Source organism: Vigna unguiculata, chromosome 8, assembly GCF_004118075.2.
Source record: "Vigna unguiculata cultivar IT97K-499-35 chromosome 8, ASM411807v1, whole genome shotgun sequence".
NCBI classification, from domain to species: Eukaryota; Viridiplantae; Streptophyta; class Magnoliopsida; order Fabales; family Fabaceae; genus Vigna; species Vigna unguiculata.
In genome coordinates, this window is record NC_040286.1 from 168,226 (window position 1) to 182,439 (window position 14,214).

The window sequence follows — 14,214 nt, forward strand, 5'->3', positions numbered from 1 at the left end:
AAAGTTTAGGGACCAAAATTTATCGAAGTTTCGACCAAAGATGAATTCCAAATTTTGACTAAAGTTCAGGGACTAAAAACATACTTAACCCTTAAATTAATTAATGTTAGATTTAAATAACACTCAGTAAATAAATTGTATTATTATTATATTCTAATTATATATGTATCGTCTTGGTCGTCCAAGGTCCGACCCGATTCATGAAAGCTTATGAACCTAGAAATTTGGGCCTAATTGATATTTTATTAAGATATTTTTTATTTGAGATATTTTTGGGTCAGTCGGTTATCATATTTGTATGTTTTGTCTATAAATGAGAGATTAACCCTCAGGATCAGGGGATGATTTTCTGGCTTCAGTGTGCTCTTTATTGTATGTTAAGTCAGAAAGATTCTTATAATTTTTGTCTTCGGTAAAATTATTCAACTTTTTGCCGGAATAATATACAAAATATTGCTCTTGCTATACACCTAATCGGTAAGTTTGAAATCAAAATCGGACGGACATCGACAATAACATTATATATATGTATATATATAAAAGTTAAATATATTTATGGCCGTGAAAGAAGAAATACGCACATATATAAAAGATAGAAATTAGAAATATAAGCTTGTATAAAAAAAAATTGTTTACTAAAAAGTCATACAAGTTTTTCAGATAGTTTAACCTTTATACTTGTTTTTTTTGTGTTTTCCTCTTCTTCTTTTTTTGTCTTGAGTATTAAAATTATACTGATATTTTAAATATTTTTTAATATATTTTAAAATATCAAAATTAATGATAATGAAATGTACGATGAAGAGAAAAAAATTAGAAGCTGGCGAAAAAGTCCTGTGAAACAGTGGGTCGTGCAGATCTTCACCGTATCACAATGGACTTGTATTATTACGTTGAAACAAGTCAAGAAGTGGAGTTCGCGAAACAAGCAATATACAATATAATACTGTAATAACCAGTCCTTTGAAACTACTACAGTGCCACAAACTTCTCAATTGCTCCTGCATCTGCAACTCTCAGAAGCTCGGGTCGTCACCACCAATCTTAGATGCTTGGCTTCAAATTCAGGTGAGATGCTATCTTTTGTCCGAGAGAACGATCAGCCTGCGCAACAATCCATCCATGAAATATCACGTGAGCACCCCAAATGCGGATTTACGCTAATTTCAGTTCAAGGGGCCACACCATATATATCGTGGTCCCATGAAATGTGCCAATAAGGAAGAAATTAGGCACATTGTTTACAGTGGCAATAAGGGTGTACGAATAACTCACCTGAGACCAGTATGATATCCAGATGCTGCGAATTTCATGGGTCACACGTGGTTCAGACAAAGCATCAACCCATCGGCGTAGAAATCTTTCTTGCCTGAAGTCAGAAAATAGAAAAGAAAGCCCAGTCAGTAGACAAGCCAAAATTACCTCATTGATCATACCAGTAATTTATGAAACGAACCTGTCAGGGGCCCAGGATCGGTATCTCTCTCCAGGTTGCTTAAAGTTGTTCTCCTTCTCAATCATACACTGGAAAAAGTAAGATGTCAACACATTTACATAGCTCAGTAATCACTTTTCTAAATCTTATAATTTGTTGAATAGAAACGTAATTAATTAGTAAGCTCTTCTAGGAATAAGCTATGTAATACAAATAAACACAATCTTAACCTTTATACCTAAGGAAAACTAACCTTTTCACGCTTCCCATCTAGGATTCGATGAGGAATGGGAATCCTTTCTGCATGCCGAACAGGATCAAACCTTGAAGGGAAGTAATTGACCTATGAACCAGTAGAGATCAATCGTTATGGAGGGAAATGCAAACAAGAAAAGAATAAGTTGAAGTATCACGGTGGAATAATTTACCTCTTCATCCCTGTGCATGAAATTCATGAAACCTTCATGGTGATTGTTGTGATGGGCACACTTGGGTGCATTGGCAGGGATCTGCAGATAATTGGGACCAAGTCTGTGTCTCTGGCTATCGGCATAGGAGAATATCCGAGTCTGAAGCAATTTGTCATCGGAGTAGTAAATGCCAGGTACAACAATGGCAGGGCAAAATGCAAGTTGTTCGTTCTCGGCAAAGAAGTTGTCTATGTTCTTATTCAAGACCATGCGACCAACAGGCTGGAGGGGCAAAACATCCTCAGGCCAGATCTTAGTTACATCAAGTGGGTCAAAATCAAATCTGTCCTCGTGTTCAGGATCCATTGTTTGGATATAAAGTTTCCACTCAGGATAGTTTCCAGCAGCAATTGAATCGTAAAGGTCTTGGGTGGCATGACTATGGTTGGATCCTCCAACTCTGATGGCCTCCTCATCCAAGAGACATTTTTCACCACAGGTGGCTTTCCAATGGAATTTGACATAGTGAGCCTTGCCGGTTTTGCTAATGAGGGTGTATGTGTTGACACCAAAACCATCCATGTGCCTGTAATCCTGGGGGATACCTACGTCGTCGAATAAGAAGGAGAACATGTGAAGGCTTTCGGGAACGTAGGAGAAGAAATCGAGGATCCTCCAATTCTCCTGGATGTGGGACTTGGGATTGGGTTTCAGGGCATGGACCATGTCGGGGAACTTGAGGCCATCACGGACGAAAAACACGGGGAAGTTGTTTCCGACGAGGTCGAAGTTACCCTCTCTGGTGTAAAATTTGACGGCAAATCCTCTGGGATCCCTCAGGGTTTCAGGGCTGCCACGCTCGTGGATGACGGTGGAGAAGCGAACGATGAGCGGAGTCTGAACTCCAGGGGCGCGAAGGAAGTCAGCACAGGTGAGGTGAGAGACGTCATGCGTGACTTCAAAGAAACCCTTTGCGCTGGCTCCTCTGGCATGGACCACTCGCTCCGGGATCCTTTCCCTGTCGAAGTTTGCAAGCTTCTCCACCAGATGATAATCCTCCAGAAGAATTGGACCTTCGCAAACAATTTCGGATCATTTATTTATTCAATTCAATTCAATACAATACAATTGGATGAAAGCAATATGTACCTCTTGATCCAACCGTGAGCGAGGAGTTATTGTTCCAGATGGGGGCACCAGAATTAGTGGTCCAGAAGGGAGAATTGAAGGCGCTTGATGGGCAATTCTACATGGAAAAAAAGGAAAAGAAAAAAGTTGAAATTTGAGTATCAGAATAGAATGTAAAATGAAAGAAAAGCAAACCTTGTAGGGATCCATGGCTCCCGAGAGGAAACAGGATCAGAGGGAGATAGAGACAGAGATGATGGAGATGAGTGGAATTTGGTAAAGGAGGAGCATGTGTGTGTCACACTGGCCATGGCTTATAGGTACGACTCAATTTTATTTTATTTTCCCTTGTTTCTAGCTCCGATACTTATCATCATTAATCTCTCCGCATAAGATGGATTAATCATAAAATAAAAAATGTTAATAACATTTTACGAGTCTATGGGCACAATTTTATACGGCTACCGCTTTTCCCTCTTTTCAGTTCACCTACTTATCCTCTTTTCCTATCTAATTGTCTCCGCATTACAAGGATTAATATTGATAGATACTAATTTGTTATTAATATGTAATATTATTATCATTATGTTTCCGGATGTTATAGGAAATAATTACACTAAACATATCATAAGTATAAATATGAGATTTAAAATCTCTAAATAAACTTAAAATCAAATAATAATAGTAATAATAATGACTTGTAAATGTTTAATTTATGACATATCATTAACTCTAAACCTGAAAAGTTATATATTTAATAAAGTAACTACCATATATAATAATAAAAATTAAAGCAACTTGAAAATTTAAATTTCGTTTTATAATAGATATATTTAAAATTATTAATTATACAAAAAATGTAAAATTATTAATTAAAATCAATAAAAAAATAAGTACATGTACATGTTAACACGGTAATAATGAAGACACAAATAAATATTTTAAATAACTATGTATCATTTTTTCTTCAAATTAATATAATTCATCGACTATTATTACTTAAAAAACTAATAAATCATATTTTCTCGTTAAAAATAAAATGAATGATGCTTCTCCTATCTAGCGCATTATTTACAAAATTTAAAGCAACATTATGTACTTTATAACATTTATTTAGTGTAATTTTATTTAGAAACTATATTTTCAATATTTAATGAGAATAATGCTTCGAGTTATATATAGACTATATCACAAATTTCGTCTTGGACAAATTTTTGAGCTTTGTCTATAATCTTGTTGTAATCTTATCCTTCTAAATTTGTTGCAAGGGTTTTATTTATAAATGTATAAACCCCTCGCATCTCATGATCCAAAACAATGTTGGATTAAAAATAATTTAAAATTCTCAACGTCTAGAAAAGAATTTAACATTGGACAATCTTTGCTATTTTGAAATGTTTATAACATTTGGCACTTGGTGGGTGATTGTAGTTGTATGAAGAGTTGATATATGTTCTTTGATTAACCGAGTGTCTTACTAAGGCTTGACTTATACGAGACTAAGTGTAATCCTTTTTATAATTATAATTTTTACAAAAGGAAAATAATCCTATATAAGTTATATGCAATATAAATAAAAAGAAATATCTAATACTCTATATTTCAAAGTGTTTTTTTTTTACTTGTTCTTCTTCAATTTTTCAAGGCATGGTGTTAGTATTAGATGTTGAAAAATCCTATTGGAAGAGCTTGACAATATATATGTTTTGATGATAATAAAATTTATAATGAAACAAGAAAATCAAGTCATTAATACAATTACTCAGTTAAATTAAGAATGATTAAACAATATATTTGAACAAGGATTAAATAAATAATGGGTGAGCTAGATTAAAGACGATAATAAATATACAATAGACAACTCATGTAATATGCATTTTTACAAGTTATATCTATTTTTACAAAATGTCGAATATCCCTACTAGAAGAGTACTTTCATTAGATGATTCAAATGGAAGGTTGACTAGACGAGTAAAGTCAAAGTATGCATTAAATGAGTATCATAACTTTCTCACAAAATTTTGATCATTTGATATTTTGATTTTTATCTTTCATCTTGAGATTAAAGAATGTTTGCTTTATAATGATTTGATGTTCTTCTCTAACATTAAGAATGTATATGATAAAAGAAACTTTTCAAGTAAATTATACAAATATAACATTAACATCAAATTAAACATAATCATATAATTATTTGTTTCCTAAATTTGGTTAATGAGACATTGAAAGGATTAACATAAAGATAAATAAGTCGTTGAACCTTATTTATCTTATTCTCGCATCAAATATAATTTTCAATTTAGCAAAAAGCATTTAACACTTAAACAACACTATAAAATGATATACCGTAAATGATAAACGAGATATTTGTCAATTACTCCTGTGATAACACTTCATATCTTAAGTTTATTATCTTAAAATACTTTTATTTACAAAACTAAACATGTTAAACAATTAATAACATTCACTTACATCACTTAATAATATTTATTATTATCAAAATTACTTAGAACTTTTGGAGTTTGTTGTATCATCTGGTTCTAGTAAATCACTCATATTCCATTGTCATAATTCAAAATTATTTATACCAGTGAATTTCTTAATCATATACTTCAAAGATGTCATGATGATTAAATTATATATGCATTACACTGATCAATTGAAGAAAAATACTTAACAAATTGATTACTTGGCTACCAACACAAACACAAATATGACAATAATGAAAGACACTACAAATGATCATAGAAGATTAATGAAAAAAGAAAAAAAAAAAAGAATACAATTCAATTGAAGTAGTAATGAACTTTTATTTATGAACCAAAGATTACAACTTAAAGATTCTCGAACTTTTTGCAACTCAAAATACATTAAACTTACAACTCTCTATTAATTATTACAATTGTCGTTACATATTCCTAAATAAAGTAACATAACTATCTTAACTAACTTTCGTGAAACACACTTAAACGTAAAAAAGACTTGTGAATAGTGCTAGCTTCACTAAAGTTATACTAGATGCATTAGATTCAATACATGCCAACACATTAAACACTAAATTAAGACTATCCACCACTGGTATTCTGGCAGAGACACTCTAATAATGAAGGTAGACAATCTAGGAATTGGAAAAAGATTTTACAAAACAAATATTTACAGTTGGAAAAAATGTTTTTCTACACTAGTCTAGAGTATAATGTTTATTTATAAAGATTTTATGATTTTATTTTAGTTAAAATTTATTTCAATATAATTTATAAACATATTTTTCATTTTTACCTTTTAATAAATAATGGTTTTTTAAATTAAAATAATTATTTTATTCGTTTTATCTTTTAAACATTTTTTTAAATTTAACTTTTTTTTTATATATATTCATATTTAAAAAATGAAATAAATATTTTTAATAAAAGAATTATGTATAAAATAAATTATAAGAATTATTTACATTTATTTTTATAATTATAATTATATTATTTATTATTTAAATAAAATAACACATGCCTTAACAAATATGTTTTCACTTTGTAATTAATAGTAATTAATAGGTAAGAAAAATGCGTTGATAATTAATTTATGAAAAGATGAAATGATCGAGATCTGACAGGACATACTAGGTGAAGAGGTAACAGTTGGGGATAGGTTTGGGTGTGAGGTTAGGAAATGATCCACAAAGCACAGCCACAGCCACACGCAGAGGCAGGGTGATTACGCGCGCAACGGTGCCATGGCACCATAACAAAAGTCCATGGCGATTTAGCAGTACGGAAGGTAATTTTTGTTTTAACAAATTAATAATTAAAGTTTTGATGTGAAATATGAATGGCGAGGCTGAGACCGAGCAATTAGCTGACGAGGATGGTCCTACTCATGTCCAATCAGGCAAAGATACGCACAACATGACAATCAGTGATGTTTACGAAATCATTTTTGTTCATTTTCCTTACGAGGATCTTAGTCAGCATAGATATTTCATGCTTTTAGTTTGTATTTGTTTGGATAAGGATGTGGCGTAGGATTGAGAATGAGATCCATTCATCCACCCAACAACTCCTGCTATTTCTATTTTCCTTGTTTCTTCTGCCTTTATTATTTGTTTGGGGTCAAGTCTGAAAGCTTCTAGTAGCCTGTTTCTGGCAATTTATCTTTTATTCAGATAGTGATGTTTGTTTTACATATCTATCTGTTATAAATTGTATTTAACTGTTCTCATTCCTTCTCATACTCCAAAAGTTAGATTACTCATCCATTCCCTATTTTTAAACATACAATATTGCATATTGGTAGATAGTGTTCGGTGTCGAAGAATAAACATGTCGGCCAAGTTTCTGACCGTGGCGCCATTTGAGTGCGCCTGGAGAGAGGATTTGAAATTCCGGGAAGCAGGTCGAGGTTGTGTGGCCTTTGAAGCATTCGCCTGCAATGATGTTACCCTGGTTTTCCGGGAGAATGTGGGAAGCCAGGGTTACCATTATAAAAGAGATAGCAGTCCTCACTACACAATCATATTGGGGAGTCACAGGAATCGCCGACTCAGAATTGAGGTCAATGGAAAAGCTGTTGTCGATGTCGCAGGGGTTGGCCTTTGTTGCTCCTCCTCCTTTCAGAGTTACTGGATCAGCATCTACGATGGCTTGATTAGCATAGGCAATGGCAAATACCCTTTTCAGGATGTTGTTTTCCAGTGGTTAGATTCTTGTCCCAATTGTAATGTTCAGTATATTGGTCTCAGCAGCTGGGATAAACATGTTAAGTATAGAAATGTAAATGTTTTGTCCTTAACCCACACTCATATGCCCCTTTCGAAGCATGTTGTTTTTGGTGATTATCAAGTGGAGGATGAGCTTGATGCAGCAGACTCTTTCAATTACAAACACATGGATTATGACAAATGGGGGCTCAAAAATTTCCTTGAGAGTTGGGACTTGTCTGATGTGTTATTCATAGTTGGTGAAGAGCAGAAGCCCGTTCCTTCTCATAAGGCAATTTTAGCTGCATCTGGAAACTTTCCTGTGTGCTCCTCCTCATTTGTCATCAACATACCCACTGTACCGTATCCGCTTTTCCATGCACTGCTTCACTACATCTACGTGGGCTGGACCCAGGTAATACCTTATTAGTTTTATATTTGTTATTGTTGATGTTAAACCTGGAAATTGAGATCATCAGTTTTCTGTGTATATTCATGTTTATTTTTTTATCACCATGGTAAGTTTGTGACTTTGTCGAACTGGTTATCTTACTTCTTTCCTGGTGATTTTAATTTAATTTGATGTGTTGTATTGTACCCGTTAAATTCCTATTGATATTTATATTCTCAAGGTGATTGCGTCTTTGTATCATGTAGATTCCACAGGAACAACTTTGTTCTTTGAGGGCTTTAAGCGTACAGTTTGAAGTGATGCCACTGGTGAAGCAGTGTGAAGAGACTATGGAACGCTTAAAGCTAGATAAGAAGTTGTTGGACACGGGAAAGAATGTGGAGCTAACCTATCCATCTATCCGACCTCATTGTTCAACTTTGCCCTCACTTCCTATCAACATTCATCAACTGAGACAATTGAAATTAACAGGCCAGTTCAGTGACGTAAGCATCTACATTGAGAGTTATGGGCTCATTGCACAAGCACATAAAATTGTTCTCAGCTTATGGAGTATCCCCTTTGCTCGGGTGAGCCAATTTCACAATCTTGTCAGATTTAATGTTAGCTGCCATCTCCTCCCTTTGGGGGTGGTTTTTAAGATCCAAAGAATTAATATTTATTTGCTTAGAGATAAGTTTCTACTTTTATGGAGGAAGTATTAACTTAGTTAAACTTAATTATAAGAGAGTTAATTTTGTAAATGAAAAACTATATACTCAGCAAAACCTTTGAAAGAGTTACAAGTCTCTTAAATTATTTTTTCTACAGTGGAGGTATATCTTCTGGTAACAACTTGACTTTCTGAGGTCTAAGGAATGACTACAAATTCAATCTAGTTAATAAAACGATTTTCATGTTTAGCATTAAATCAAGTTATTCAGAATCAACATGCCTTGTTACAAATTTAATTTTGTGAGGCTAATTAATGTACACCTCAATACTGTTGTAAATTTCTTCAATGACCTGTGTTCTACTTGTGTCTTTGCAATGCAATTTAAACAAGTATTTGTCTTATCTTTATGCATCATAAATTTCTATTTATGCAAGTAACAACTATGCTGTGTTTTACCTAGTGGTTATGTATTTTTGCAACTGTCAATTTGAGCTATTAGTTAAAGATCCCGTTATTTTATCAGATGTTCACAAATGGAATGAGTGAAAGCGTGTCCTCGGAGGTTACTTTAAGGGATGTGCCACCAGAAGCTTTCAGGGCTATGCTCGACTGTTTATATGATGGGCAATTGCATGATAAAGTTATTGATTCTGGTGCTTTGTTGCTCCAACTCCTTTTATTAGCTGATCAATTTGGAGTGACTTTTCTTCAACAAGAATGCTGCAAAATGCTTTTAGAATGTCTCTCAGAGGTAGTTTGGTAATCTTCACTCAACGGAAATCAGTACTTATTTGGAAGTTAGAATCATTTATCCTGTGGATGCCACTTGAACTAACTGTTTGGAGAAGAGAGTTGCGGTTTCGGAGTTGTGAAAACAAAAGAAGAGATACATTTTATAGTAATCAACTCTAAGATATTGATACTTCTCGTCAACATATTATATGCAGGGATGAAGTTCTTCTATTGGGTGAAGGTCATACAACAAAGTTTTTCTGTTACACACAAATTCAATGGAGGAAGCAGACAAATTTGGCAACTAATAATACCGTGGCCTTTGAAGCTAACCGTTGAACTTTGTTGCAGGACTCTGTATGTCCACTTGTCCAAGTGGTTTCATCAATCCCATCGTGCCGACTTATTAAAGAATCATTGCAGAGGAGAATTTCCATGAACTTTGACTATTATACCAGTGCAAGTACTGACTTTGTTTTGTTAGATGAGACAACATTAATCAATATCATTAAGGTGTGTTTCTTGTCATGATGCTCATTTTTTGGTAAATTCAAGTAATGCCCATAATATCCAAAAGATCATGGATCTACATTGGCTTAATGTAAAGCAGAAAAGTTTTGTTAGTAGCGTGGCATAAACAATAAAGGATTGAAGATCTACTTATCTATACATGCCATTGAATTTAAAAACATGATTTTATTGAATTTCTGCGTATGAAATTCTGAGGAGGCCTTAGCTGTTTTATATGAGAATTGTAGATATAACTTCTCTCATTTGAAACAATAAATTTCTCTTCTAATCCCCTGAATGCTAGATTAGATATAATTTATTCATCAGCAAAATTGTCTGTCCCAGTAGGTATAATTTTGCAGTATTAGGTCATATAACTTATAATTTCTTGACCTATATTTGGATTTTGCAGCATCCGGATCTGACAGTAACATCTGAAGAGAAAGTTCTTAATGCAATTCTAATGTTTGGCATGAATTCTAAAGAGTTGTTTGGGTGGGAAGAGGTGGCTGAGTTAATAGTAAATTCGAAACCCGAACTCCTTTTTGGTGAGAGGCTTCAGTTAGTCCATGACTTGTTGCCGTTCGTGAGATTTCCACTGCTACAATATTCCTTACTTGAGAAGGTTGGTAACATTGAGGCACCTATGAATACCTTACATAAATAGTATTTACTTGTTCTAACTATAATGTTATTTTTGTAATTAATGTGCAGTTGCAGAATAGCAACATTGGTCAGCATATCCCTGTTTTCCAAAATCTTGTAAGTTTGCTGTCTCTGAATCAATTCAGGCTGTATGTGTAATGTGATTCGTGTAAATCTTATTTTGAATAACTATTGTGTTATTTTATTTGTTACAGGTTAATGAGGCAATCAATTTTGTTAATTGTGGGCTGGCAGGGCTAGAAAATGAAGAGAAGTAAGTTTTTCGCTTTAGTTTGCCTCAGCTTCTTCATTGGGGCTTTTAAGTCATGCAGTGCACTTTGGTTGTGTAACGTTTCAACATCTAGATTGTAGCCTCTCTAAAAAATAACATTACCTTATTTGGTTGTGAGAAATCATCTGTAATCCTATTAAATAAGGTATTATGATTATGGATTCATTAATTCTGGGTTATTCTCATTTTTTTTAAAACAAACTTATTGGTTGACTTGGATTATCGAGGAGGATTTCTATTCAAGACCCGTACAAGAATTTGATGACATAATCTATTGGGTGACACACTCTCTCTCTCTCTCTCTCTCTCTCAAGCTTCGTACTCTATCCTTCCTCTTTTTCTATCCTTGTTTTCCTCCTCCAAATAGCCGTTCTAGGGCACATGCTGGTGAGTTTGAAGTAGGGATATAATAATGGATGTGGGAAAGGAAATATTGGAAGAGTGGACCGTGGAAAACTGAAAATGAGTATATCATATAAGTATATGATTTGAGGATGGTATTATAAGGTATTCGTTAGTTTCTTGGACACTTGGGGTTTTCTAAGTATTTCTAAATTAAATTGGCGTTCTTATCCGAAATGGGATACTTGGATAACAATTTGGGAGTATTTGGAGTTGTTGTTTGCTTTATAAGTTTTTGAACTTCTAAGTTGTGACTAATGATTTTTCTATTTACGTTATGAATTACTCTCATTTTTCTTTTCCTAGAGAAGAACACGTCTAACAATAGTTAGCTTACTTTCATTATAGTGTTCGATTCCAACATAGACGGTCCAGTTATAAGGAACTCCAGTATATTTGCGATGGGGATGACCACGGAGTTCTGTATTTTGCTGGCACATCCTATGGTGAACACCCTTGGGTTAATCCTCTTTTGGCAGAGGTATACTTCTAATTTATCTCTCCCCCCTTCATTTTTATTTGGTTTAATAACTTATATGGTCTATATATCATATACAATCTTCGTTTTTTAGTTTTCATTCCTAAAACCTACTTATTTTCGTCCCTACAAAGTCCTATTGTCCAAAATTGTAGGGACTAAAGCAGATTAAAAGACGTATGTACAGAGATAAAACAGTTAAAAAAGGTTATCTGTAGGAACTCAAAGGAAGTGCCTTCTAGGTACAAGGACTTTAAAACCTTGAGATTGTATAGGTATAGAAGCCTTGAGATTGTATAGGTATAGAAGCTGAATGAGTAATTAAATCTTCTCTTTAGGAGTTGTTATGCTAAGGTCTTACGAATTAACTGTTTATGCATTCCCTTAACTAAAACTTGTATGTGGCAGCCCAGGAAAATTACCATAACAGCCAGCAGCCCCCACTCAAGATACACTGATCCCAAGGTTTTGGTCTCTAGAACCTACCAGGTATGCTAAGCATTTTAACTACAATTGACTGTTGAACTCTTATTTTATTGTACGGTATCTAACTTCATGTGACCATCGCAGGGAACATGTTTTGCCGGGCCCCGCTTGGAAAATGGGCAGAATTGTACCTGGTGGATGGTTGATCTTGGCCAAGATCATCAGGTATGAAATATGTTGATTATGTATGCATGTATGTTTACTACCATTTAATAATAGTACTCCCATTTGGTCATGCGCTTCGAGTAGTGGATGCTTAAAGATTTTACTGCAGCTCTCCAACCTCATTTATCAATTTGAATGGATCCTTACTTCTTAGATGTAATGCACATTCTGTTAGATGTAATGCACATTCTTAATAAAATGGATGGATGCAGCTTATGTGCAACTACTATACCCTAAGGCAGGACGGTTCCAAGGCCTTCCCCAGATGTTGGAACATTCAGGTAAACAGTCCCTTGAACTGTGGAGGGTTTCTGTCCTAATATTTTTATACGTTAAAGGGAAATATTAACGAGTTATGGTGTGTAAAAATTTCAGGGCTCACAGGAGGGAAAGAGCTGGACGAATTTGAGGGTCCATGAAAATGATCGGAGCGTATGTAAACCGGGTCAGTTTGCCTCTTGGCCGATAGTTGGCCCCAACGCTCTGCTTCCTTTCAGGTATTTCCGGGTTGTTCTCACTGGACCCACCACCGATGCCACCAATCCCTGGAATTTCTGCATTTGTTACTTGGAACTCTATGGCTACTTCCTCTGAAAAGATTTTGGTTCGTTACCGTTAAGCATGCCAACACCACCATACTTTCCCAAAATACATACAATTCACCTCCGTCATGTACATTATGGTTTGCTAAGTCATGGAAGAAGGTTTGTTGTTTCAAGAGAAGTCAAATTTCACAATTTAGTGGTAGCTTTTTTTAAATGTGATTACAAGAAACTTAGTCATAGAGGTTGCTCTTCATCGCAACGTCTTTTAATAAAATACCAGCTGGAGAAGAAACTTTGATTTTCGTTAACAATGGAGGTGAATTCATAAATTTTATATTGGAATTGATAGCAATAAATCACGAAATTTTGTAAATTGAAATATTTGTTTTTAAAGTTACGATAACTTAGCTTATATATGAGTTAATATATTAAGTACAGGAAACAGTCAATCGTATTCTCTCATTCATAGATTGAAAATTATTAATCAATATTTTCTCCAAATAAAGGAGGAAATTTGATACCTAATGTTGAATAAAAAAAATCACAATCAAGGCATGTGCATTATTATGTCCGTGTATATTTTTATTGTATTATTAACTTAAAATAGACAATTAGAAATCTCACTCGAATAGTATATTTTAATTTGTTTCCACGTGAAATTTATAATAAGATGGTTGCACAACAAACGTTTCCCATATTAATCTGTTGAAGCAAAATAAAGTCCAATAATGTATAGAAAATGTATTAATGTTCACCAATTTGTATCAATGATTTGAAAACATTTTTCTTTTTTGCACGTATTTCAGTTATTTTCATACGATAAATGTGTTGATACCTCCAATTGACGTAAAGCAATCTAGTTGTGAATTAATTTTGTAAAACACTTAAATGTTGTTAATGAATCCATTACAATTAGAATTAAGTTTTAAATCAAAATTTTCCAAATAAAGTCAACCATTGGAATAGGCATATAAACGAGTTTCTATAACTTAATTATTAAGTAAAATGATGGTTTATTTAATTTATAAAATATAACTGTATATTAATAAATTACGGAAAATTAACAGATAAAGTGTTGGATGAAACCATCAAAATTGGTCAAGATTTTAATCAGACCTAAAAGAAAATGAAAATGTTTTTATAATAAATAAAAAAAATTAAACATGATTATTCATGTTGAATTCTTAATTAGTTATACTGGTTTACTAATACATGTAGAAGAAAAAAAA

The 14,214-nt window shown here is 33.6% G+C and overlaps 2 protein-coding genes across 4 annotated transcripts; one reads left to right on the forward strand and one right to left on the reverse strand.

Annotated features, from left to right (window-relative positions):
• Positions 1-813: 813 nt before the first annotated feature.
• Positions 814-3,317, reverse strand: LOC114194602 (catalase-3). The gene is made up of 7 exons (XM_028084938.1): positions 3,169-3,317; positions 2,995-3,091; positions 1,864-2,918; positions 1,689-1,778; positions 1,457-1,524; positions 1,276-1,369; positions 814-1,104 (listed from the first exon to the last, which is right to left on the reverse strand). The coding sequence occupies exons 1-7, from the start codon at positions 3,181-3,183 to the stop codon at positions 1,045-1,047; spliced, it is 1,479 nt and encodes a 492-aa protein (XP_027940739.1). The 5' UTR covers positions 3,184-3,317; the 3' UTR covers positions 814-1,044.
• A 3,255-nt stretch (positions 3,318-6,572) lies between these two features.
• On the forward strand, positions 6,573-13,358 carry LOC114193680 (BTB/POZ domain-containing protein At2g30600). 3 transcript variants are annotated; one of them, XM_028083570.1, is made up of 13 exons: positions 6,573-6,744; positions 7,261-8,078; positions 8,321-8,644; positions 9,254-9,481; positions 9,814-9,975; positions 10,385-10,597; positions 10,687-10,734; positions 10,833-10,891; positions 11,660-11,792; positions 12,198-12,278; positions 12,360-12,440; positions 12,653-12,721; positions 12,816-13,358. In XM_028083570.1, the coding sequence occupies exons 2-13, from the start codon at positions 7,287-7,289 to the stop codon at positions 13,032-13,034; spliced, it is 2,409 nt and encodes an 802-aa protein (XP_027939371.1). In that variant the 5' UTR covers positions 6,573-6,744; positions 7,261-7,286; the 3' UTR covers positions 13,035-13,358. The 3 variants fall into 3 exon arrangements, with proteins under 3 accessions (XP_027939371.1, XP_027939370.1, XP_027939372.1); XM_028083569.1 differs by having other exon boundaries at positions 6,606-6,744; positions 7,265-8,078; XM_028083571.1 differs by lacking the exons at positions 6,573-6,744; positions 12,816-13,358 and having other exon boundaries at positions 7,008-8,078; positions 12,616-12,722.
• The last annotated feature ends 856 nt before the right edge of the window (positions 13,359-14,214 follow it).

What these genes read in the sequence shown, in the direction of transcription:
- LOC114194602 (XM_028084938.1), bottom strand. An exon ending in TCATGCACAGGGATGAAGAG is followed by an intron (nt 1,779 to 1,863) that starts GTAAATTATTCC and finishes ACTGGTTCATAG; the next exon opens with GTCAATTACTTCCCTTCAAG. An exon ending in TAGATGGGAAGCGTGAAAAG is followed by an intron (nt 1,525 to 1,688) that starts GTTAGTTTTCCT and finishes TACTTTTTCCAG; the next exon opens with TGTATGATTGAGAAGGAGAA.
- LOC114193680 (XM_028083570.1), top strand. Translation starts at nt 7,287, where the DNA reads ATGTCGGCCAAGTTTCTGACCGTGGCGCCATTTGAGTGCGCCTGGAGA. An exon ending in AATATTCCTTACTTGAGAAG is followed by an intron (nt 10,598 to 10,686) that starts GTTGGTAACATT and finishes ATTAATGTGCAG; the next exon opens with TTGCAGAATAGCAACATTGG. An exon ending in TCCCTGTTTTCCAAAATCTT is followed by an intron (nt 10,735 to 10,832) that starts GTAAGTTTGCTG and finishes TATTTGTTACAG; the next exon opens with GTTAATGAGGCAATCAATTT.